Source organism: Mobula birostris, chromosome 14 (assembly GCF_030028105.1).
Source record: "Mobula birostris isolate sMobBir1 chromosome 14, sMobBir1.hap1, whole genome shotgun sequence".
NCBI classification, from domain to species: domain Eukaryota; kingdom Metazoa; phylum Chordata; class Chondrichthyes; order Myliobatiformes; family Myliobatidae; genus Mobula; species Mobula birostris.
Window position 1 is genome coordinate 24,678,919 of NC_092383.1, and position 25,873 is coordinate 24,704,791.

General features: G+C 38.5%; 1 protein-coding gene across 8 annotated transcripts in view; it reads left to right on the top strand.

Moving 5' to 3' along the window:
- The window catches only part of mef2aa (myocyte enhancer factor 2aa), a 192,326-nt gene extending 166,902 nt beyond the window's left edge, over positions 1-25,424 (top strand). For 6 of the 8 annotated variants that reach the window (XM_072278263.1, XM_072278260.1, XM_072278255.1 and 3 more), the window contains 5 exons: positions 5,919-6,103; positions 8,365-8,388; positions 13,117-13,231; positions 16,517-16,643; positions 21,671-25,424. In XM_072278263.1, coding sequence (XP_072134364.1) covers positions 5,919-6,103; positions 8,365-8,388; positions 13,117-13,231; positions 16,517-16,643; positions 21,671-21,980 — 761 coding nt within the window. In that variant the 3' untranslated portion in view covers positions 21,981-25,424. The remainder of the gene's footprint in view (positions 1-5,918; positions 6,104-8,364; positions 8,389-13,116; positions 13,232-16,516; positions 16,644-21,670) is intronic. The other 2 variants (XM_072278262.1, XM_072278261.1) reach the window with 1 other exon arrangement.
- The last annotated feature ends 449 nt before the right edge of the window (positions 25,425-25,873 follow it).

A 25,873-nucleotide genomic window follows, 5' to 3' on the forward strand; every position in this document is an offset into this window, starting at 1 on the left:
CTTTCTTTTAATTATATTTTAAATGTAATATGGCAGAAAATAATTGTTAAATCTAATACTTGCAGTGGGGTTCTTCATTTGCAGCAGATCAGTAATTTGATTTTAAAGCTGGTCATTGCACAAACAAAAAAATGCCTTTTCTGACCAAAAGGTGAATTTTTGCTTTCTAAATTTCGTTTTGCCCTGTATTTCCTAATAAAGGCAAATGAAATGGACCTTGAATGGTTTTGCATAATACCTCAGCAGCAAGCAGATCTTTTCCTGTATCCATGACACAATAACCAAAATTGCTGACGCAGTCTTGGAGTTGGTGACGTTTACCAAGCAAAGTGAATTGTACCGCTGTTTCCTGATGATATTTTATTCCAATACTCACTTCAGTAGGTTATGGTTTGAACTGAGGGGAAAGAAAACATTTGGTTCAATATCAATTTATTTAATTTGTAAACTGTTAGGAATTAGTTCCTCCTCTGTGTAGTTCATAAAACTATCAGCAGATGACACTAAAATGCACTATACCTATTTGAAATGATTGCTGCATAACATCTAATGAAAATCATTTATTACTTAAAAATTTGTGTTTGGCTCGGATTTTAACTGTTGCATTTAAAAATTTGCGCATTGTTTAAAAAATAAAATGTTAAAAGGTCCGATTATATTACAATTTTAACACATTAGCCTCCATAAATGAAAGTATTAGGTACAGGAGTTTGGAATTTATGTTGAAGTTGTATACAAGGTGTTGGTGAAACCAGATTTCAGTTCTGATCACCTACCTCTAGGAAAGAAATCAATAAGATTGAAAGAGTACAGAAAAAATTATCAAGGATCTTGACGGGATTTGGGGATCTGAGTTACAGGGAAAGGTTGAATTGGTTAGACCTTTATTCCCTGGAGTGCAAGAGAATAAAGGGAGATTTGATAGTGGTATGCAAAGTTGCAAGGGATAAAGATAGGATACTTTATTGTCGCCAAACAGTTGATACTAGAACGTACAATCATCACAGTGATATTTGATTCTGTGTTTCCCACTTTCTGGATTACAAATATTAAATATTAAAATATTAAAAATAGTAAAAATTAGTAAATATTAAAAATTTAAATTATAAATCATAAATATAAAATAGAAAAATTGAAAGTAAGGAAGTGCAAAAAAACCGAGAGGCAGGTCCGGATATTTGGAGGGTACGGCCCAGATCTGGGTCAGGATCCATTATCACAGTTGGAAAGAAGCTGTTCCCAAATCTGGCCGTATGAGTCTTCAAGCTCCTGAGCCTTCTCCCAGAGGGAAGAGGGACGAAAAGTGTGTTGGCTGGGTGGGTCGTGTCCTTGATTATCCTGGCAGCACTGCTCCGACAGCGTGTGGTGTAAAGTGAGTCCAAGGATGGAAGATGGGGTTTGTGTGATTTGCTGTGCCGTGTTCACGATTTTCTGCAGCTTCTTTCGGTCTTGGACAGGACAACTTCCATACCAGGTTGTGATGCACCCTAGAAGAATGCTTTCTACGGTGCATCTATAAAAATTAGTGAAGGTTTTAGGGGACAGGCCAAATTTCTTTAGTTTTCTCAGGAAGTAAAGGTGCTGGTGGGCCTTTGCAAATAGGAATTTTCCACTGAGGTTGGGCAAGACTAGAACTATAGGTCGTAGGTTAAGGGTAAAGGTGAAAGGTGAAATATCTGAGGGGGAACTTCACTCAGGTAACAGTGCAAGCGTGGAATGAGCTGCTAGCAGAAGTGATGGATGTGTGTTCAATTGCAAAATTTAAGAGAAGTTAGGGGGAATATGTGAAGGGATAGATATGGTTGATGGGGCTAGGGTGAATAACAGCTCGGCACAGACTAGATTAGCTGAAAGACCTGTTTCTGTGCTGTAGCACTCAGACTAATTGGTTAGTAATCTGCAGAACTAACACATCTGGATGTGGCTGTAAAAAGAAAAGAAAAATCAATTTTTGATGAAATCCATATTGTTCATTAGTTATAGTGGATTATTTCTTAAAACATTGTGATTTTTTAATCAGCTGGTATGGAATGATATCTATTTTCTCTTCAGTGCTTTTTTTAAGATCGAAAACATCAACATGTGTTGGAAACTTCAGATTTCATACTTCACCATGTTACGCAGAAACGACTTATGATTAATAAAGCCTGTAGTTATCTTTTTAATCACCATATTCTTCACTTGAATTCAACAGGATTTACAAGGACATCAGATGCAAAATAATAGCTATACAGTATAATTCTAATGTTTCCAGCTGATTATTTCAAGAATTTGCTTTCATAGACCAGTTGTGATTGTGCTCCAAGGTTAATCCTGATACCTTTAGTGTTTTTCATGACAGTTATCACGCTAAATGTTTTTCATCTAAGTTTGTTGCTAAGATCATTAAAAACTCTCTTTGGCCGCTTACAATATTTTAATCAGAATTTACCAAAGGATGAAAAATGAAATAATTTCACATTGATTTTGAAATAAAATGGCACAGGGTAAAGATTAATACAGTAGTAATCACCTTCCAAATGCTGCTACCATGAAGTGTCTGCAATGCTGGTATACAAAATTATGAAAGGTTGGGTGGTGAGAAACTCGATGGCAGAGATGCCTGAGAACAGGTTTAACCTGAGGCATAAAGTGTTCAGAGGGGATCTGAGGAAAATAATTTTTATTCACAAAAATGATGGTTGAAGTTTGGAATGCAAGTAGGAATTTTCCACTGAAGTTGGGTGAGACTAGAACTAGAGGTCTAAAACTGTTGAAAGCACCTGAGCAAGTGGTGGACGCAGTTGCTTTCAACACTTAGGAAAGATCTGGATGAGCATTTGAATTTCCCATTAGGATTAGAATAGATAGGTACTTGATGATACACATAAGCTTGCTGGGCTAAGATACTGTTTCTGTGCTGTAGGACTCTATGCTGAGAGATGTATCTGCTACTAAACTGAAATAGTAATGTACTATTCAATCCATAGTGCTCTAATGTAGTGATGTGATGCACATGCAAACTGATCTACAGTTGTAGTCCATCACATTGAAAAGCCGGCACTCGCTTAACAGTGGGCAATTTTGCCTTTTGCCTAAAACAGGCTGTCTAGATGCTTCCAGATCTTAGAATATGACTCATTCTACTTAGTGTTAATAGTCAATTGATCTGTCATGGATAAACTGGACTTAGAGGGTATGTAACTTGTTACTTAATGGGACAGTGTATGTAGCCTGTTACTTAGAGCCTTTGCTGCTGGGGGTGGGGGGGAGGGTGGGGGCGCACGGGGGAAGCTCCGTTCAATGCAGGTTGGCACTTCCATTGTAATCTGGATAATGGACGACCTGTCTGGCAGACTACAGCTTGTGCAGCTAAGGAGCTATATCAGACGTGGCTGTAAGCAACACTGGGGCCCCACAGCGGACTATATTAGCTCCCTTCCTGTTTACCCTATATACCTCAGACTTTAGATACAGCACAGAGTCACACCTGGGGCACACCTCCACATACTAACTGCTACTGTCCCGATCTTCACCTCCCCACCTTCCACCAACTCCCCAGTCATCATGGACTCACCCCCACTACTGAGCAGGTGAGAAAGGCTCTGGAGAAATCCACATGGCGAAGCATTGGGACCGGATAGTGTGAACACCAAGGTCCTGAAAGAGTGTGCTGAGCAACCGTGTGGAGTTCTCCAGGACACTTTCAGTCTGAGTCTCCACCTGGAAAGGGTCCCGACTGGGTGGAAAACATAATGTATGGTCCCAGGACCCAGGAAGGGCCGACCATAAGTCTTGAATGACTACCATCCAGTGGCACTGACCTCACACATCATGAAGACCCTAGAGAGATTGGTCCTGGCTCCCCTCTGACCCCGGCCAGATCAGTCCTTGATCCACTGCAGCTTGCCTACCAGGAGTACGTTAGTGTCGACGATGCTGTCATCTGCCTGCTGAACAGAGCCTACTCCCATTTGGATAAGCGGGACAGCACTGTGAGGATTGTGATTTTTGAATTTTCGAACGCCTTCAATACCATACAGTCCTTATTGCTGGGGGCAAAGCAATGTTTAATGCAGGTTGGCACTTCCGTTGTATCCTGGATAATGGGCTACCTGACTGGAGAGCCATAGTTTGTGCTGCTTTGGAGCTGTGTATCATACATAGCTAAAAGCAGCACTGGTGTCCCACGGGACTGTATTGGCTCCCTTCCTGTTCACCCTGTGTACCTTGAACTTAAGACAAAACAGAGTCATGTCATCTGCAGAAATTCTCTGATAATTCGGCAATAACTGGGTGTATAAAGGGAGGACAGGAGAATGAATACAGGGCCCTGGTGGAGAATTTTGTCGAATGGTGCAAGCTGAATCATCTGCAGCTCAACATTAATAAGACAAAGGAGATGGTAATGGACTTGAGGAAGACCAAACACTACTCCCTGTTACTATTGATCGTGAGGAACTACAAGTACCTGGAGGTGCACCTGGACTACAGACGTGAGTGGAGCACCAACACAGAGGCAAGACAGACTAGAGTTGCCTCTACTTCCTGAGGAGACAAAGGTCCTTTGGAGTATGCAGGTCTCTCCTTCACATGTTCCACCAGCATGGTGTCGCCAGTACAATCTTCTATGTGGTGCTGTGCTGGGGCAATGGTATCAACGTGGGTGATGCCAACAGGCTCAATAAACTGATTAGAAAGGCTGGCTCTGTTATAGGAGTCAAACTGGATATACTGGAAGAAAAGACCCTCTAACAATCCCGGCAATTCTTGACGATGTTCCTCACCCGCTGTATGCCACCTTGACTGAACAGAGGAGCACTTACACTAGTAGACTAAGACAACTGTGCTGTTCCAAAGAGCGCTATATGAGGTCATTCTTGCCCTTGACCATCAGGCTCTGTAATGTGTCAACCTAGCTGGGGAATGATCTTGCAATCTTTGATCTGTAAATCTTGTACATCTTATTTTTATTCTTTCTTATTTCTCTTCTAATATTTGTATATCTGTGCACTTGTATTACTGTTGAGACCCTGTAATTTCCTTTGGGATCAATAAAGTATCTATCTATCCATCTATCTATTAATATAAATGTATTATGGTGAAAGAATTCCAGATCACAAGATATTTACAGCCAGGCCCATCTTAACTTTCTTATCCTAACCTAACCTATAACAATCTATCTAAATGTTTGTAGTAAGATCTCTAAGTGGAAAAGATTTTTGAATCACTTCTAAAATTACCTATCATTAGTTTAAGCCATTGTCTTAGTTGAGTTCTATCGTTGAATTAAGGTAGAATTTTGGATTAGTTTTTTGAATATCCTGTCTATTTCTACCATGCCATGATTAGATTTTAATAATATCCAGTTTTCTCAGAATTTTCATAACTCAGAGCTCTGACAGTGGAATGAAGCTTGTGATTTTTTTTGCTGCATAACCTCCTATGTTTGAGCATGTGCTTGTTTCTTTGGCAGAGTTTGCTACAACGCTCAAGGTGTGGTCTAACCACTCATCATCATCTTAGGCAGCCCCTTTTGTGATCACTGTAGTTTTGTAGGTATTGAGGTGGCTGATGAAGGCAATGTAGGATCTACAGACGGGGCAGGAAATGGAAGGTGGACCAGGGAGGAGAGCTGGCCCAATCCTTCTGTCACTTATGCAAAGCCTCTGTGCATTCTTAATACTCTGAGTTTCCAAATACATCCCACTGCTTCTGTCTTAATTCTAAGCACAAAAATGCTGTACTTTGAGTGACATGGTAATTGTCTTCTTATCCTAATTCTGACATTGAGCAGCATATTAATAGTTGACCCCAAACCAACAGGATAAATGTTAAGTGTGAAAATAATTGTATCAAATGACAAACTAAGTAACAAATGTTATGAAAACAAATTTAGGAATGTATTTTTTGAAATAATTTTCTAAAATTGATTTCAGGAAATGGATTTGTTAATCCTCGAGCTTCTCCTGGGCTACTGTGCTCCACTAGTGGAAATGGGTTGGGTAAAGTAATGCCCACAAAGTCTCCACCCCCTCCTGGTGGAAATATTGGAATGAATAATCGCAAACCAGACCTTCGTGTAGTCATCCCACCGACCAGCAAGGGAATGATGCCACCTCTGGTGAGTCTTTTACATAACACCCCAGTATGAATCCATCAATGCAAGTATCAGTACTGTATGTGCTATAAGACACACAAGATTCTGCAGATGCTGGAAATCTGCTGCGACTAACCGAATGCTGGGGGATTCTCAGCAGGTCTGGCAGCATCTATGGAGAGAAATAAACAGTGATTGTTTCAGGCTGAGATTCTTCATCAGAAAAGGTCTTAGCCCGAAACAACAGCTATCTATTCCCTCCATAGATAATGCTTGACCCGCTGAGTTTCTCTAGCACTTTGACTATGTGTTTTAACTGTGCTGTATTCAACAGTCTTAGAAACTGTTAAAAGAGAAGCTTGCAGAAAAGTGTAGGTGCACTGAGTTTAGCTTATGTGTTTGAGGGAATGACTATAGTAAGCTAAAAGTACCTGTTTGAAAATTACTCCAGATATTAACAAAATCAAAGTTGCTACATGCTCTGATATAGCTGAGGCTGGTAATTTTAGTATATGGCATCTTTCACACTGCAAAATGACTTGATGTGAATCTTGTGGGTGTAGCTGTATTTTCCAGGATAATAAAATGTTAAGAGATATTAGGTGTGAAGTAAAAGGAGGAGGGCAGGGAGTGATTTTTCTGCTGACTGTGGCAATGTGGGCTGTAGTGTAAATACATAACAGCGAACAATTTGTATCCTGCAATTAGGAGATGTATAAGATTGCACTGGTGAGTCTGACAAAGCCTTGACAGATGCTGAGATTCAGAAGTCTGAAGTTGTATCAGTTCAAAACCAGTGTGGAACAGAAAAAGAAATAACCACTGTATAATGTTTCCAGAAGACTAAGGATTCAGAGTGCCTTAAAACTCAAGAGACACTCATTCAGTTCTGACCTGCAGTGTTATTGGTGTAGAGTTTGTACATTCTCCCTGAGCTTAGTTCTCCAGGATGCGCCTGTTTATTTATTTATTTTTAGGATGTGGGACTAGTACTATAAGACATAGGAGTAGAATTAGGCCATTCAGCTCATCGAGTCTGCTTCACCATTCCATCATGGTTGACCCCAGATCCCGCTCAACTCCGTACACCTGCCTTCTTGCCACATCCTTTGTTGCCCTGAGCAATCAGGAAACTATCAACTTCCACCTTAAATATACACACAGACTTGGCCTCCACTGCACTTTGTGGCAGAGCATTCCACAGATTCACTACTCTCTGGCTAAAAAAAAAAAACCTCCTTACCTCTGTTCTAAAAAGTCGCCCCTCAGTTTTGAGGCTGCACTCTCTAGTTCTGGTTACCTCCACCATAGGAAACATCTTTTCCACATCCACCCTGTCTAGTCCTTTCAACATTCGGTAGGTTTTAATGAAATGTCCCTGCATTCTTCTAAATTCTAGTGAGTACAGGCCCAAAGCTGCCAAACTTGTAGGTTAATAAGTAATTGAAAATCACCCTTAATTTGTAGATGAGTAGTTAAAATCTGGAGTAGTTGTTGGGAGTGTGGAGAGCATCAAATGGGAATGATATAGGATTAGTGTAATTGATGGTCAGCGTAGACTCATTGGCCAAAGGACCTGTGTCCATGTTGTATGATGATGACATATTCAATGCATCCGTAACTCTATTTTTCTAAAGATAGTGTAAGGCGTCATTAGGGACTACTGTGAACAATAGCATTGAAGGTGAACTAAGGACATGTACAGACTGATATTCCAGGGGTAGTATCTTTGGTTCTATGTAGGTTGAAGGGAAAAGAAATTAGACCTCAAGATTCTTTGGAGAGTTGTTGAATTCTTGTCCGAAGCTGAAAATATGAACAAGATTACGTTCTTCCAAAATAATTAAGTTGAACCCATGATGGTGTCAGCCCTTTAGCACAGTGACCGCTCTGTGATCACTTAAGAGACGCAAGGTAGAGTTGGTGTCATAGATAACGTTGTGGAACCTAAGCTCTTGATTGAAGGTGTCACTGAGAGATAGCCAATACAAGTGGGATGGGTGGGGCCAGTGGTAAAACATGACACAGGGTGAACTTGTTGTAGGAAACTCATGAAATAGGGGCAAAAAAGAAATATTAAACTGATGGTAGTGTTTTTATATTGAGAATTTAAATCATTTACCCAATCTTAATCCCATCATTTCCTTTCAAGATAACCATTGATCACTTCAAAATGGAAGCATAGAATGAACATGAAATTATACATGTACAAGTGACTACGAGTAGTTTCAGGATCATTTACGCGTAGTAACAGAGTATATTTATTTTGTATCTGGTTTTTGCAGTCAGAGGAGGATGAGTTGGATATGGTAAGTCTGAACTCAGCTTGGAATATTGTGTGTTTTTATAAAAGATCTGAAAAGAAGCTTGGACTAATACTTATTTTCAGAAGATAATAGAGTTTTGCCATTTGTAGAACTGCATGCTTTTTTGTGTTTGAAGAAGGACATAATTAAACTGTCTTCAAGAAATTAGACTGTCCTTGTATTTTAGTCATTTCAAGAAATCCCATTCCAAATTTTTGAAGCTACCTCTGATTCGTAGAAGCATGAAATCTTAGAATTGCATTCTTTGATTTGCTCTCCCAGCTGCATGACTCTCAAAGCACTTGAGAGTTCCCGCAATAATACTGCACAACTGCTGTACATTCTTCTCCTCCACTCAACTCCCAGTTTATGAATAACTTTCTAACTTAGCAGAGCCATGGAAAGGTTTGATTACTTTCCAGATAATATAATCTAACTGTATAATATCATAATATAACTGTAGTCTTTCTACAAATATAATATCACCAGTATCTCTTGTAAATCCGAACAGTTTAGTTTGAATTGGTAATTTAATATTAATTAATCATCAGTTTTTGATTCAATTAAAAATATTGCAATTCATTCAATTATTTTCAACCACTAATAGCTCAATATCCATCTTGTATTGGTATGCCATTGGTCATAACAGGAATGTATATAAACAATAACTTTAAGAGCATGGTACTCTTTTATCATTGTGACAAGATTTATTGATATGTGTATGAGTATACCTTAATTTTGGTATATTGTAATTTTTCTGCATGCTTTTGTGATATTGGTATTTCTTTTAATCTAAAGTTACTTCATTTAGAACCAATTGAGCTAATGCATGTTGCATATACAGTTTGTCTAATGACCAGCTTTGAAATTTTTGTAGGTCTTTTACTTAAGAGCTCAATTTAAATTCCATCAAATTAGTTTGGCTTTATAGCCATTGTAATATAATCTAATTATATTATCTTCCTTTCCCTCCCATCTCTCCCCACTCCACCCTTCATTTCCCTCTGTTTTGGTACTTTATCTGTGTAGTTATTATCCACATAAGCCTTGATGTTCGAGTTGCTCAGACCCAACCTTGGTACTGCAATCTAGGATTAGAAATTTGATCGCATAATCCAAAAAAATTTGTAACTCCTTTGTGATTTTGAAAAGAGGACAGCAATGTTGTGCACAACTCTTTGTGCCTAATGAGTCCCTTTGTATTTTTTTGTCCTTGCTCTTTTTTTTCTTATTCTCTCTCAGAAGAGCCACTTTTTACTAGCTCAACTTGGTCTGAAACTGCCATTGAAAGAGACAATTTTGTCACGGAGACATAAGAGACTGCAGATGCTGACAACACACAAAAAAAACCTGGAGGAAGTTAGTGGGTCAAGCAGCATCTTTGGACCTTTTGACTATTTCTCTCCAGATGAAAGGTCTCGACCCAAAATGTTAACCCTCCTTATTCCTCTCACTGAGATCTAGATGGAACATCTTGCAATCTTGTGCATCTTGACTGATTTGCCTGGGGCATTTCAAGGTCTCTCCAGGCTGCTGCTGCCAATCTTTGCAACATCTTGCTATAACAGTATAACAAATAATGAGAGGAGAGTTTATGTGAGGCTAAGCACATCTCCAGTGCCTTATTTAAGTTTGCCATTGACACAACAGTCATTAGCTGAATCGTGGGTGGTCATGAATCAGCATATAGGAGGGAGATGGAAAATCTGGCTGAGCAGTGCAACAAATATGACCTCCCACTCAGTGTTAGTAAGAACGAGGAGATGGAGGAGAACAGGAGGAGGAAACTGGAGATCATGAACAAGTCCTCATCAGATGATCAGATTTGGAGAGGTTCAGCAATTTTAAATTCTTTGGTGTTATCATTTAGAGGATCTGCCATGGCTCCAGCACATACCTGCCATTACAAAAAAAGCATGGTAGCTCCTCTACCTTCTTAGAAGTTTGTGAAGATTTGGCATGTCATCTAAAACTTGGACAAACTTCTATAGATGTGTGGAGGAGAGTATTTGATTGGTTGCATCATAACCTGGTATCAAACATCAAAGCCCACAAGGAGTAATGTATATGGCTCAGTCAATCACGGATAAGCCCTCCCCACTATTGAGCTTTGTAGCAGGAAAGTAGCATCCATCATCAAAGACTCCACCATCCAGGCCACGCTGTCTTCTCACTGCTGCCTTCAGGAAGAAGGTTCAGGAGCCTCAGGACCCACGCCGCCAAGTTCAGGAACAATTATTACCCCTCAACCATCAGGCTCTTGAACCAGAGGGGATAACTTCACTCAACTTCTCTCACACCATCACTGAATTATTCCCACTGAACCAGACTCATGTTCAAGAACTCGTCATCTCATGTTCTTGAAATTTATTGCTTGCTTGATTGGTTTATTTATTTATTAATTATTTTCCTCTCTGTTTTTGTATTTGCAGCTTGTTGTTTATTTTGCACATTGATTGTCATCCGCTCTGTTGGGTGCTGTCTTTCATTGATTCTATTGTGTCTCTTGCACTTTGATAATAAATTTACTTTGAGCTTTCCTTTGGCTCGGGGAAATAGGCCGAGTAGGTAGAGCAATCTCTGCATTGCAGGCTTTCCCAAATTGCAAGGAATCAGTGCCTCAACTCGTGTCCCTTTTGGGTCCCTACCAGGATGCTTGATAGTAGCTCTGAAGATTTCTCATAAGATTTCTGACACAAAGAACATACAGTATCTCCTTGCAAGCAATATTCTGATTCTTCCGATCCCTCCTGGGAGCACTGTTGCAGCACTGCACCATCTATTCGTTCAAAAACAATCCTCTCTTGTAGCTAGAGAAGTATATTTTACATTATGATATGCTAATTTAAGATCTGTCTGCAAAGATCTATGTTACATGTGGCAACAGCAACACCTCAAAGAGAATACTGCATTGGAGCCAATGATAACACTTAAAGAGGACATTACACAGGGAGTCTGACCATACTGTCCTGTGACCTTGCAATTGAAGTTAGATTATGAAGACACGTAGTCCTGTTTTATTGTCATTTAGTAATGCATGCATTAAGTAATGATACAATATTTCCTCCGGTGTGATATCACAAAACACAGGACAGACCAAGACTGAAAAAACTGACAAAACCACATAATTATAACATATAGTTACAACAGTGCAACAATACCATAACTTGATGAAGAAGTCCATGAGCACAGTAAAGTTCAAAGTCTCTCAAATGTCCCACATCTGACGCAGACGGGAGAAGGAAGAAAAACTCTCCCTGCCATGCCGACCACAATCCGACTCTGAGTCATCCGAAAACTTCAAGCTCTGATCAGCTCTCCGACACCGAGTACTGAGTGCCATCTCTGTTCGAACGATTCGACCTCCTTCTCGGTCACCGAAAGCAGGCAAGACCGGGGATTTTGAGGCCTACCCTCCGAAAGATTCCCGATCATGCAGTAACGACAGCGTTTCAGAAATTTCTCCAGATGTTCCTCTGTGCTTTCACGTCCATTCTCCATCAAATCAGAATTGTCCACGGCCCCTATTTAACAGATACGATACCATTTTTCACCGGAGGGCTATGCACGTGCAGGCGCGTCGCCATCTTCTTGCAGTATAAAGACTTTCACTAGCGATGTTTAAGTGGCCCACAAAGCTGTCCAGTGTGAAACAAAAATAGCAGCAGCTTCTCGTCCCTGATTAGCACAGAAACACCACTTCACTATCTAGATCCCAGGCCAGCTCATTACACTTGGACCAGTTAGTTCCATCAATTAGTTAGAGTGGGTAAGTGCACATTCATTAAAGTGCTAGCACAGGTTCTTTTTGATGGCTCCACAACTAAATTGAATAATGCATTTAGGTGTTGTTTCAAATGTTTGAGCTTCAGTCTTATTTAACAAAAAACTGTCTGAATAAAAACGTGCGCAAACCTATTTATGCGGAGATGATGGTTCCAGTGAAGGATGTGTATACCATTATATCTATCTTATTATTAAAGCTATCTGAAACTATTCTTTCATTCCTGCTGTGTCATTGTTAGGCTGTATCAATCATCTTGTTTCAAATACTTACCTGCTACTAGAGTTGTTATGTGACTGAACTGAAAATAAATTTAGCACTGAACTGAAGGACGATGCCCTCATAAAATATCTGATAGTTGGCTTTCTTCTGAATGAGCAAAGATTTCCTCTGCTTAGACTTCTTCGTGTCACTCCATCTGGTGGCCTGTTGAGAAAACTGACAACATCAATGTGATTGGGGCATGTGAGCTGGAATATCTAGTGAAATCTGGCAGTTTTTCCTTGAATCTCTGCTCTAGTGTCTGTTAAAGAAAGTAAAGGATTTCTCATCTAATTTGTCAAATGGAGGAAACAGAATATTAAACTATTAAGGCCCCAGTTTCACCTCTTTTGTGCACTTTTCAATTTGACAGCAGAAATCTCCAATACACATAATTTTATGTAATGAATAATTTCCATTATTGTAACCCTGGCTGATCTTGGTTATTAAAGAAAGACTGCAATTTGCAAAATGTTAAATTGGGCTCTCACTTTTGTAATGAATCTAGCCATCCCTGTGAATTAAGCATAACAAAGGAATTTAGATCTCACTATTTTAAAAAAAATATACAGAGTGGAAATCATTTTTTCTAATAGCTCTGTAACATCACACATTCCGCTTCTATAGAAGTCTTTAAATCAAGATTTTGCATGTACTAGTGCTAACTAGCATCTTTTTTTTTGTAGAATGTACAGAGGATAAGCAGTTCACAATCAACACAGGCTCTTGCAACTCCTGTTGTGTCTGTTACTACTCCGAGTCTACCATCACATGGACTGTTGTATTCGACATACAACAATGGTAATACTATTGCAATAGCATTTATTATTACTTGTGCTGAAGCTTCGCTATTGGAAAATTCGTCCATTACGTACCTAATTTGTGAGAATTAAAGCAGTACTTATGAAGCTACAGCCCAGCTGTGGGATGGAAGATTTTTGGTTATTGGCCTCCTGTGTACTCATTGGTAGCATGTGTGTGGTGCTGAGCCAGTTGCCCTGTGAAGATATTGTTTCATCTAGAGGTAGTGCTAATATTAGTGCAAAATAAATGAGATTACCAAAAACAAATAGATTTGACAAACAATATAATAGCTTCAAGGGCAAGTGAATTTTTTTTAAAAACTGCAGACACCAGAACTTTGAAATAGAATATGAAATGAACGGTTTTATAAACTCAGCATCTCAGGCAGCATCTGTGGAAGAGAAAGTAAATTTCAGGCATGAAATCCTTCAGAACTGAGAGAATTCAAGCATAATTTCCAAATATATTTGGAAAAATGTATAATAGCATAATGGAGCAACACATGATCAAGTATTTCTCCTAGAGCAAGGGTCGTAATGAATAAATCCACTTATTTGTAGCCATAGATTTATTGCAGAATCCAATTAATGACACTTGCAATTTCAGACCCTAATTGACTTCATTGACAAAAAAGTAATCCTGTCTTCTTCAAAAAGGAATGGTATTTCCCAATTTAGCTTTGGATTTTCACTCTCATTCCCTTTTTTTAAAGTCCAATTCCCTTCCCAATGATCAAACTACAGCAAAAGGATCATTTCATGCATTTCTGGTTGGCAAGTGCAATGGTCCTACTTTAGCTCCTGATTCAGAATGTAAACCATGCTATTGCTGTGTTTAATTATTCATGGTGAACATCATGTTTTGTTTTGTAGAGGACCCTACTGGACATTAGTACTATCCACAACACCCATTTAATGCGTGTGAGAAAAAATATAAAGATATAAGAAAATTCTAATTATAGTGACTGAACAACAGGAGAGCTGGATTTGCATGTGGTTGAAGATAATATGTTAACATGTAAATGTGGTTACTTTTACTGGAAGTTACAAAATTGGCATTGTGCTAATAAGATTGTTGTAAGTTTGGTTTAGCACTTAGCTTTCATCCTTGTTACTGGTAACCATAATTTGTATTTTGCCCAGTGGTGCTAAAACACTCACTTCCTAGTGCAACACTAGATTGTTGATTAACGTAATATGTGTGAAGAATATACCCTCCAGTACTGATACTGTGCAGCTGCGTCAGCAGATTCCAGGCTGACTTAAGGACATAAGATCACAAGAATTATGCACTGCATTAGGTCATCCACTTCTTTGAAATTGCTCTGCCATTCATCAAAATCATGTAACTCAGCTCCATTTTCCTGCACTGTCTCAATATCCTTTATCAGCACTGAGAAGGCAGAGTAGATGTGTGCTAGTTTCATTGAAGAAGGGTTCGGAGTGGAAAGATGCTCAGTACACACTGGTGGTAGGGGAAGGGCGAAATGGAAAGACATCCTTCTGCCTGGCCCCTCATGATCCCACCATCACCTTTCTGCTGGTGACTCCCATGGGTAGCACAATCTTTGAAAGTCCTTGAAGTACTTACAGACTAATGTGTTAATAGTCTTGACGTTGTCTCCCAGAAAGTCTCCTGAAGCGTTTCAAATTTCTGCTTCCAACCTCCTGCAGTGATGGATCATTGAAAACTAATACAGTGGATTCTGGTTAATTGGGCTATCAGTTAATTGGGACAGCCTCTTATTTGGAACAACTATTTTTTTTTAAAACAAAAAGCAAAAATTAATCAAGAAAATAGCCAGGATTCTCTTTGTTTATTTGGGTCACTATCCCGCTTTATTGAGGTAGGAGCCTGTTGCCGAACAGTTTCTAACTAGCATCAGTTGCATTCACTTGCATGGCATTTAGACACAACGTCGTCTTCAAACAAACAGATTTTAAAGAGTGTCAGTTGCACATGTTTGTGTTCAAAACGCAGCGATATTTGCCACAGATAGTTAGCAAAAAATAAACAGAAATACCATTCAAAACTGTCTCTCTGTGGTTTCAAGCATTTAGGTTTGGAGATGCCAGAAATGGTCGGGAGTGAAAATGAAATGATTTAACACTTCAACAAATTAGAAACTACAAACAATTTGAAAGTTTCAACGATCACATTCAATGTTACAAAAAAAAAGGCTTTGGAGGGTGCAATCATTGATGCTTTGTTTGAATGCAGTCCATTATTTACATTAGGTGTCTGCACTGATTTTGTTCATTTACAGTTGAAAGAATGTGACACAGCTGAATTCCTCCATGGATGAATATTAGGAACTAATACACAGGCTTATAGTACTGCAATAATATTGGTAGTGTTCTAATGTGATCTGTATTTCATTTAAATATATAATTTGTTACTCAGTTTGTCTCTCTTTTATCCTTTTAACTATTTCCCTGAAACTTTTTGGCTAATTAAGGCAGCTGCTTAATTGGGCCAAAATGTGCTGGTCCTGATGTGCCCTATCTACGCAGAATCCACTGTACCTCTTTCTCGGTTTTCAAAATCCTATGCAGTGACAGTGTTGTTAGCTGACGATGCCAAATAAAATTATAACCACCAAAATGCCATGCCTCCTCCTTAGTTAGAGGAGGAGGCATGTATATTCAGGTCAGTCCCTCAATTTTTAACAAAGAACTCTGCCTGAAACAATCCTGATCCTTGTTTAGTGCTTTAAAGTTTTTAACTGAGCTCAGTGGTCACCTTTAGGCTCCAAAACAGCAAAATCCTGGAAAACTGGAAGCATTATTTGTCCTGAAGAAGGGTCTCAGCCCAAAATGCCAACAGTTTATTCCCTGAAGTTCCTCCAGCATTTCGTGTGTGCGTTGCTCTGGATTTTCCAGCATCTGCAGAATCTCCTATATTTAGGATTATTTGTAGTTTTTCAAAATTCCAAAGATACATAATGAAGAACAACTTCAGGACTGCAGTTGTATACCTGAAATAGAATAGAACAGGTGTTGAGGCACTTTAATTCATTAAAAATTGCTATGGGCAAAGTGCAGAATAATTCTTAGTAGGTCTTATTAACTAAAATTGTGCCTTTTAGGTACTCAGGGTCATGTAATCTGAAATGGAAAGTAAGTTTATTTTCCTGAAGAAGGGTCTCGGCCCAAGACATTCATATCCGTAGATGCTGCCTGGCCTGCTGAGTTCCTCTGGCATTTTGTGTGTATTGCTTTGGATTTGCAGTAGCTGCAGAATTTCTCAAGCTTATTTTCCTCCTCCTTCATCTTCTTGCAGATTATTCACTAAGCAGCGCTGACTTATCTGCACTACCAGGATTCAACTCACCAGGGACATTGTCATTAGGGCCAATGTCTGCTTGGCAGCAACACCACCTTGGACAAACAGCCCTCAGCTCACTAATGTAAGTTGGTCATTACTCGTTGAGCTACTGAGAAAGTTGATCATTAGTAAATTTTTTTTAAAAAAATATCAGTAAATGTTTTATTGCATTTGATCTTTGGGAAAGGGGTGTGTGTGTGTGTGTGTGTGTGTGTGTGTGTTAGAGTTCCAGATGGTCGCAGGTTGGTTCTTGGTTTATGATATATGCTCATCTTACATTATCTTAACCAATCTAAACTGAGAAAATTCTATGCATTGGGGCCGCAATCTGCCATTGGGGTTCAACTCCCACTGCTGTCTGCAAGGAGTTTGTGCATTCTCCCCATGACCACATGGGTTCCTCAGCGTGCTCTGATTTCCTCGCATATTCCAAACAGGTGTGCTTAGCGTTAGTAAGTTGTGAGCATGCTACTGGTGCAGGAAACATGGCGACATTCATGGGTTGCCCCCAGCAAATCCTCAGACTGTGTTTGGTTGTTGACGCAAACAGCGCATTTCATTGTATGGTTTAATGTACCACATGTGACAAATAAAGCTAATCTTTAAATGGTAGTTTGAGTGAGCTTGGAACACTTATAGAGTGAGGCCGTGGAGTTAATAACAGAAAACATCATATAATTTAAATCAGTACTTTGCAGTAGTCTTGGCATTGAAAATATCTCAAAGATATCTGATGGGCTAGTTTCAAATGTTATGGGGAAGAACTTGTAACAATTATAAGGAACAATCTATTAGAAAAAACTAAAGGCAAGGAGGTAGTCAGGTCCAATGACCTACTTCTGAGCATTTAAATGTGCGAATGACCCGAAGCTGAGGACAGGGTGTAGGGGATCCAAGTTTGCTGATGGTTCCAAAATAGCTGAAAAGGACATGTTACCTTTAAGATATTTGGAATCTACCAAGGTATATAGATAGTTTGGTTGAATGAGCAAAAATATGGCAAATGAAGTTTAATGTGAGAAACTGGTAAGAGAAATTTAAGCAGGCTATAATTTAATTGGAGGAAAAAAAAGAGTGGAATTTGATATAGTGTGTAGAGTTTGGCAGAATGAGGCAAGATTAGTTATAACAGTAGATATCAACATGTTTCTACTACTAGGAGAATCTCAAACAGGAGAACATAGTTACAAGATTGAGGACAGGTCATTTAAAGCTAAATTGAGAGGGAATTTTTCTTTTCGCTCTGAATAGTGAAACTTATGGAACTTTCACCTCAGGTGGTTGTGAAGGCTAAATCAGTGACAGCTAATATAGTTATCTTTAAAATGAGGGATGGGGGAAGTGGCTAGAAGAAGAGATGGACCTTGGGGCAGATTCCCCATGAATGGAAGTGCAGCCTTGAGGGCATGAAGGGCAACTTCTCTCCAGACAGGGAAATTATCAACTCATATGGAGTAATGAAGCTGATGAGTTTCTGTTCTTGGTGGCTTTTCAGATAAAATAATTTTATTAGGTGCAATGGCCCTAGGGAATACTTGTCTTAAACTTTACAAGTTTATACCATTGAAGGTGAAACATTCTGCATAATGTTCTTCAGGTTTTATATTACTTTAAAATCAGGTTATGTACAGGTAGAGGATTAAATATATTAGAAATCTCTTCTATATTAATAAAACCACAGTGAAGTAAGTTCTTGAGTACATCAGTGTACTCAATGCTGACTGGTAACCCCTGCGACGCTGCTGGTACCAAATTGCATCGGTCTCTGCCGTTCCTTTGGGTTCATCAGATGCATGGAGAGGGGAAGCTTGCTACATGGGCAACAGCTTGTCCTCCATATTGTACTGCCCAGGTTTGACAGCTAGGACACAATATCCATGGCCAACTCTGACTGACGGAGGCCTCAACATCAGTGTATACTTTAATGCAAAAAAACTCGGTGCTTACCTTATAATATACTGCTTGATTGTGCAAACTCATGAAAGGTTCAAATTTGTGATTACATCAATGTACTTGGAAACACAAACTGCAATGCTTTACAGTACCAGCGAAATTTTATATCAGGCATTTGCTGAAGCAGGTTTTCTATCCATTGAAATCTAAGTGACTTCTAGCAACATTTTAACATGTGTTTTTGCAGGAGTAGTTTTGAATTATTTTGCTGGCTATTTGAAAGGTTTGGTTTGAAAACACAAATTTAATGACTATTTGCAATTCATTTACTTAAACGAAAAAGAAAGCAAATATCTGGATATGCTTATTGAGAGGTCAAAGGGCTTATTGAATTGCAATGCAGTCTCATTTAAACTAATTTGTTTCTTGGCATTTATGGGAGTCTGGGAGTGATTTTTTTTTTCCCCCCTGTGTGTGTTCAGTGCACTGAAGTTGTTATTTCCTCTGCTGGAGCATTGTGTTTCATCAGAACTATTTACAAGTATATCCAGAAAGTATTTCTATAAATTTACAGCATCATCAAAATTGGTGGCCAGAGCAATTTTCTACTCTGGAGATGAAAGTTCCAGGTCATTGATACTAGTATCTCACATGAGTCTTGTTAATGAGCTACTTCAGTTTGATCTTTTACAGTGAAATATTACTGAAATCTAATCCATTCTATTAGATTCTATGCTTAAATTTAGTCCGATTGCCCAAAGTACTTGTGCCAGGCACTTGCGTGCTGCACCATGAATAGTTGACAGCTTACACAGATTTGTGTGTATGTGTGTGTGTGTGTGTGTGTGCGCGTGCGCGCGTGCATGCGCCCGTCCGTCCGTCCAGAATCCTCATCTCCAAGTGAGTAGTCGGTCATAAAAGACGCTCCATCACTGACCAGGCATTATTGATTATTTTAACTGCTGGATGAAGAAATATGTTAGTTTGAGTGATCAACAAGCAGATATTAGTTCATACACATTCCTTCCTCATATAAATAAAATGGTTATGTAGAGAACCCAAGCTCAGGAAATGCAGCTCCAATGCAGTTATAATTAGACTGCAGTTTATTACACAGTAGAGTTATAATCTGTGATGCATGGGAAACTAGACCATATAACAATATAACAATTACAGCAGGGAAACAGGCCACCTTGGCCCTTCTAGTCTGTGCCGAATGCAATACTCTCACCTAGTCCCACCGACCTGCACTCAGCCCATAACCCTCCATTCTTCTCCTGTCCATATACCTGTCCAATTTTTCTTTAAATGACAATAGCGAACCTGCCTCTACCACTTCTTCTGGAAGCTCGTTCCACACAACCACCACTCTCTGAGTAAAGAAGTTCCCCCTCGTGTTACCCCTAAACTTTTGCCCCCTAACTCTCAACTCATCTCCTCTTGTTTGAATCTCCCCTACTCTCAATGGAAAAAGCCTATCCACGTCAACTCTATCTATCCCCCTCATAATTCTAAATACCTCTATCAAATCCCCCCTCAACCTTCTACGCTCCAAAGAATAAAGACCTAACTTGTTCAATCTTTCTCTGTAACTTAGGTGCTGAAACCCAGGTAACATTCTAGTAAATCTTCTCTGTACTCTCTCTATTTTGTTGACATCTTTCCTATAATTCGGTGACCAGAACTGTACACAATACTCCAAATTTGGCCTTACCAATGCCTTGTACAATTTTAACATTACATCCCAACTCCGATACTCAGTGCTCTGATTTATAAAGGCCAGCATACCAAAAGACTAGTTATTTCCCTGTTTATTCCTCACAGCGAGTTCAGGTGCCAATGCTCACTATTTGAGCAGTAGCCCCCCCCTCTCCCTACTTAAGGAGAGGATACTTCCAGCTAACAAAGTAGTTTAAAACACTTTATTTATTTATTTGTTTATTGAGCTGCAGTGTGGAAAAAACCCTTCCAGCCCTTCGAGCTGGTCTGCCCAGCAACCCCCAATGTAACAATGTAATTAATCAAGGACAATTTACAATGACCAATTAACCTACCAACTGGTACATAATTGGATTGTGGGAGGAAACCAGGGCTCCCGGAGGAAACCTATGCTGACATGGGGAGAACATACAAATTCGTTACAGTCAGAAGCGGGAATTGAACCTGAATCGCTGGTACTGTAAAGCATTGCATTAACCACTACACTTCCGTGCTGCCCCATCATTTATTTTCAGTGAAACACATTGAAATCCAAACAACACTATTAACACATTAAAAACTCTGAGGACTTCTATCTTAAACATTTCCAAATTACAAAGCATTTTCTAAGCAAGGGACAATTCCTATAAACTTAAAAAAAACATACCATGATGCAGATGAACAAGTCACCTGTCATAGAAACCAAAGCTAGAGGAATGGATTCTTGTTCACTCCATGTGTTTCCATGTTTCTTGATGCTCTTTACCCCATTTCTGATGATCCTAAACTGCTCTGTATATTGATACCCTTTACTCCTACTTGAGTGACTTCATACACATATAATATTTTCTCAGATATCCTTTTAACACAGTCTAAAGGCATTTTTTGGACACTTGGATCCCAGTTCCTACAGTCAATGCTATGAAGCTAACTTCCTTGAGTGCATAAAACTACCAATTATAAACACGTCAGTTATTGATATGCTAAATGATATTATCCATCTATTCTGCAATTTTCTTTGAACTAAGCAACTTAAGAGTCAGCTTGTATGTTTGAAATAACCCAAGTTAAAAAGCCCATTGTTTTATACTGCATCTTGAGCAGTAATAAAGCAGTTAGTGAGCTAGCATCTGCTTCTACATAGACAGAGCATCTTCAAAATAGCGTATTTGCAAAGCTGTTCTATAGATAGTGCTTGTATTAACTTCAAGCTGATTACTGCTTTACAGTTACATTTTAAGAACTAAACTGACTCCCTTTTTATAACCAGAAACTAAGCAAACTGTTAGTTGGAAGTTTTCTTAAAACTTTTTTTGATCTTATAAGTGGCAGTTGCTATCTTTAGAAAGCTGAAATTAGCAAACAAAACCATCACACCATTAATTTGCAGCATTCCTGAGCAATAGATGTTGAGCATGATTTTTGGCATTTTAACTCTGGTATATAAGTAACGCTTATCAAATATAATCTTTGATGTATGCTTGGTTACAATCATTTTATCTGTTTTCATTTCTGCAGAGTTAATAGTCAGTCACTTCAGAGTGCAAACCTTTCAGTCAACACAAATCAGAATGTCAACATCAAATCAGAGCCCATCTCGCCTCCCCGAGATAGAATGACGCCCTCGGGTTTCCCACAACAGTCGCGACATGACACAGGACGCTCGCCGGTTGACAGCCTGAGTAGTTCCAGCAGCTCTTACGATGGGAGTGATCGTGAAGAACCACGGGGTGACTTCCATTCACCCATTGGACTCCAGAGGCCCTCAACGGATGACCGAGAGAGCCCATCCGTAAAGCGCATGCGGATGGACACATGGGTGACATAAAGCCCTCGTTTTGCTGCAGTTTTGTAGTAATCTCTTTTGTTACAAGAGAACTGTCCTTACATATCTAAGACAAGGACGTGGAAAGTGTATAAGTTAATCAGGTACTCTACAGTGCAAATTAATTGTATATTTGCAGGTGTCCCACATTTAAATTGTAGTCACTGTCCCAGTCTGGCACTTATTTGTATTAGCTGTTATCTTATACTGGTTTGCAAAAAAAAAATTATATTCAACCCTACCATGCTTGCAGAAACAAGACAGTTGGTTGTCAATTCTGACAGTGTCCTGTATGTGTGTATAAAAAATGGTGTGGCTAGTTAAATTTTCTGCTTAGTATCATTGAAGCTGTAGAAAGAAACAAAAGAGAGCAATACTGTACATAAAATAAATGTATGATATTGAACCTGGCATGGGTCTCCGTCTCTTGAAGGAGTGTTTTAAACTGCACGGTATAGGGTTGAGGTGAGCAGTTCTTTCTGCATGTGCAAAAACGGGTTGTTGAAGCAGCAGAACAGTTTATTGGAAACATGCATTAAGGACCTGCATGAGAAATGAGGAGACTGTAGGTGAAATATAGCATTAAGAGAAACTTAATATATTAAGTTATAATTGGAATTTGGTTAAAGTTCTTTTATGTTGATGTCTGAAATCCAAATTTGATTCCAGATCACTTATATATATTTTTATTAAAAGAAAACATAATACCCTGACTTATTATTGATTATATAGAACTGTATAATTTTAAACACATTCAGCTATGAAATTATTTATATATGCCAAAGTTGCATGTTGATGCTCTCTAGATATGGTTTATCTTGTTACCTTGGCTTAGATTTGCTTTTTTAAATGCAGGCTAAACCTTAAAAGCCGTGAACACTTGCTAACCTATATGTAAAGAGAATTTGAGCCAAATGTCTGTGTATATAGCATCCTAAATATATCACTTTTGGTGTCAGTGTACAATGTATTGTACGTTCACCAGATCAAAGTATATTTTTGTGGATAATCGCCAATTTGACAGGGCAAGATCCTTATGCGTAGATCATCCACTGGCAATTACTATTTTGTTTAATATGCTGTACTTCCTTGGGTTTTAATTATATATGGCATTTGCAGAAAGTAGTAAAAGTTTTATTTTCCTCTATGGCAGTGAATGTGTATAATAATTGTCATTTGTGCTGTATGGTAATGCTTTACTATACATATAAAAAGCAGATCCTCAATCCCGATGTTATATTTGTCATGCACAAACTTGAAAACAAGTTCCTTATTGTAGACTGTTGTGGATGGAATTTCACTGCTTTATTCAATTACACTTTTCTGATATAAGCTGCCTTTTGTGATAATTCACTGACAGTAGACACTTGTGGTTTATATAAAAAAAATACCTGCGAGAGAGTAGTGCGGGTGAGTACCTTTTGAGAGTAATAAATACAAAAGGTGTCTTTTATATATTTAAAATAAAGGATTGTTCAGTGGTGAGTGCAATAGGAGATTTGACAATCAAAGGGGGAGACCTGAGTGCACACTTGTAGAAATAGAGCAATAGAGTAAGGTTTGTACCCCCTTGAACGGACTGACCTGATGACTCCCAAGTCAGCCAACGTTGATTGCACCAAAGGGAACCAAATCCGTTCATGTTCATCTCTAGTACACATTAAGTAATTTAGTGATTAGAAGTACATAAAGTGGGAAATGAGTTGACATGTAAATTGCCGATTGTTTCCAGTGACATTACTGTAGAAACTGGCCCCTTCATTAATCATCTGATTTCATCTCCAAAAATGATGAGGTATTTCAATGGATCATAACAGTTATACTAATGAATAAAGTCATTAATAAGTAATAAGCAGTTGATTTTGGCAACCTTTAAAGCTCAGTATACACAGCCATAAAATGATGGCAACAAGCCTGCAATTGAATAGATCTCTTTCTTGGTTTATAGTGGATTCCATTCCTTGTATAGAGTGAAGCACAAAGTGTGTAACCTGACTGGCTCTGGAGGTTTATGCCATTAGTACCCATCTGTTTAAGCTGGAGTTACAAGCATTGTTTTGTATGACTGGTGTTCTTACAAAATGTACTTATGATATGATCATTACTGCTGTTTGGTTCTTTTATTAACAATAAAATATGGGCAGAATATTCCTCCTTCGATCTTCTTTAGGAGTGTTAGAAATCTGGCCGCCTTTCTGTTTAGCTAATTGTAGAATATAAAAACCTTCAGATGTATTCAAAATATTGTTTCATTGCTTTGTCTAATGTATATATTCAACTGATTTAAACCAAGTGTTTGTACTATGCATGCATCTCTTATTGAATTAACATTTAACACACTCAAATCAGTATGTTTTTCCACATTTACACGTTCCCATTTTAATTTGTTGAAAATGTGTTCAGATGACAAAGTAAGGCTAATGCTACTGAAATGATGGCAAGGATTATAATTTGCTCACTCACTGCTGAACAGACCACTTTTAAGCTGCAGAGAAGCAGCTGAGTTGTGTAATCTGCAGAATAGAAAAATATTGCTTTATTGAATTATGCATGTAAATGAAACTTTTCTGTACATTTGGTAAGAAGTTTGCTTCATATTTACTGTGTCTCCTTGTGTGCAAATTGCCTTATGTGGTGGCATCATTTACGTTATTTTCTTAAGTAAATGTCCAACATTGTGGGCAATAACTGTCAGTGCAAACTTGGTTTAACATAGGAACTGTTGCTAATTGTTGATAATTTTATGTCTATATTAAGAAAGCCTAGTGATTCAAGTTAATAATTTAAGAAAAAAGTTTTCAAATACATCCTTTTCCTTCACTGTACCCATGTACCACATAACTTTTCGCACTGAGATTACCAAGCCTCAGCTAGGGATGTTGAAAGGTTGGAGCGATGTCTCCTTTGTAATGTAGTGATTAATGGACTGTAAAATGGTATGGGGTCATCTGAATGAATGAAAATCATGTACTTTTATTTGATAGCTAATATTTTTGATAGAAAGTGTTTAGTATTGAAATGCGCTAGGTACTGCCACCATTCTACATGGCACCACAGAATATTTCAAGGTATCGTCATAGCAAACTACAACTCCCTATTTTAGTGTAACTAAATTTCGGTGCAACATAACTTAGCATCTAACTTTTGAGAGAAAAGAATAACATTTTGAGAGATGCATTAAATTGGCAGTGTGTATAGCTGGATTTCCTACCTATTATTCTTAATCCTTGTTTTCTAGATTCCCCTTTGTCCAAATGCTGAATGATTATAAGTTGGAAGATTGGATGTACTGTACAGTACTTGAAAACACAGATACATCAATTAGAGTGGTAATCATGAAAAAGATTGCCAAATTTCTATCCTGATTTTTTTTTGGGGGGGGTGTCATCAGAGATTTTTTAAACTAAAGTCAAAGAATAATATGAGAGATTTCTTAAAAGAAAAGGACATCTCTGTGCTGTTAGTTGAACATCTGAGGAGATTTTACTTGAGCAGTAGGGACTGTAAGCATGCTGACATTTAGTATTTAGGACATTTGTTCCCAATTCCCAAACGTGAAACAAAATGTATAATTACAAAAAAATGTTGCACCAGCGATCTGAGTAATGAGTACAAAATCCAGTGTCTCTCAAAATGTAATGTGTATCAGTAGCCTGTGATAGCGAGGGACTGCATAGCTCAAATCAGCTATTTTGCATGTCTGCTGAATACACAGCTCCTGAAAGGAAAAGGAGCTTCAATAACACCAGGAGTTGATGACTATCATGACATTTTGATTTAGATGTCACATTTTATTCAATTATGTAAAGTATCAATATTGTGAGTAGTAAAAGTACTATTCACTCTCAGGGTAAATTCTAAATAACATTTATTTACCATCTCAAATAGTTTCATTG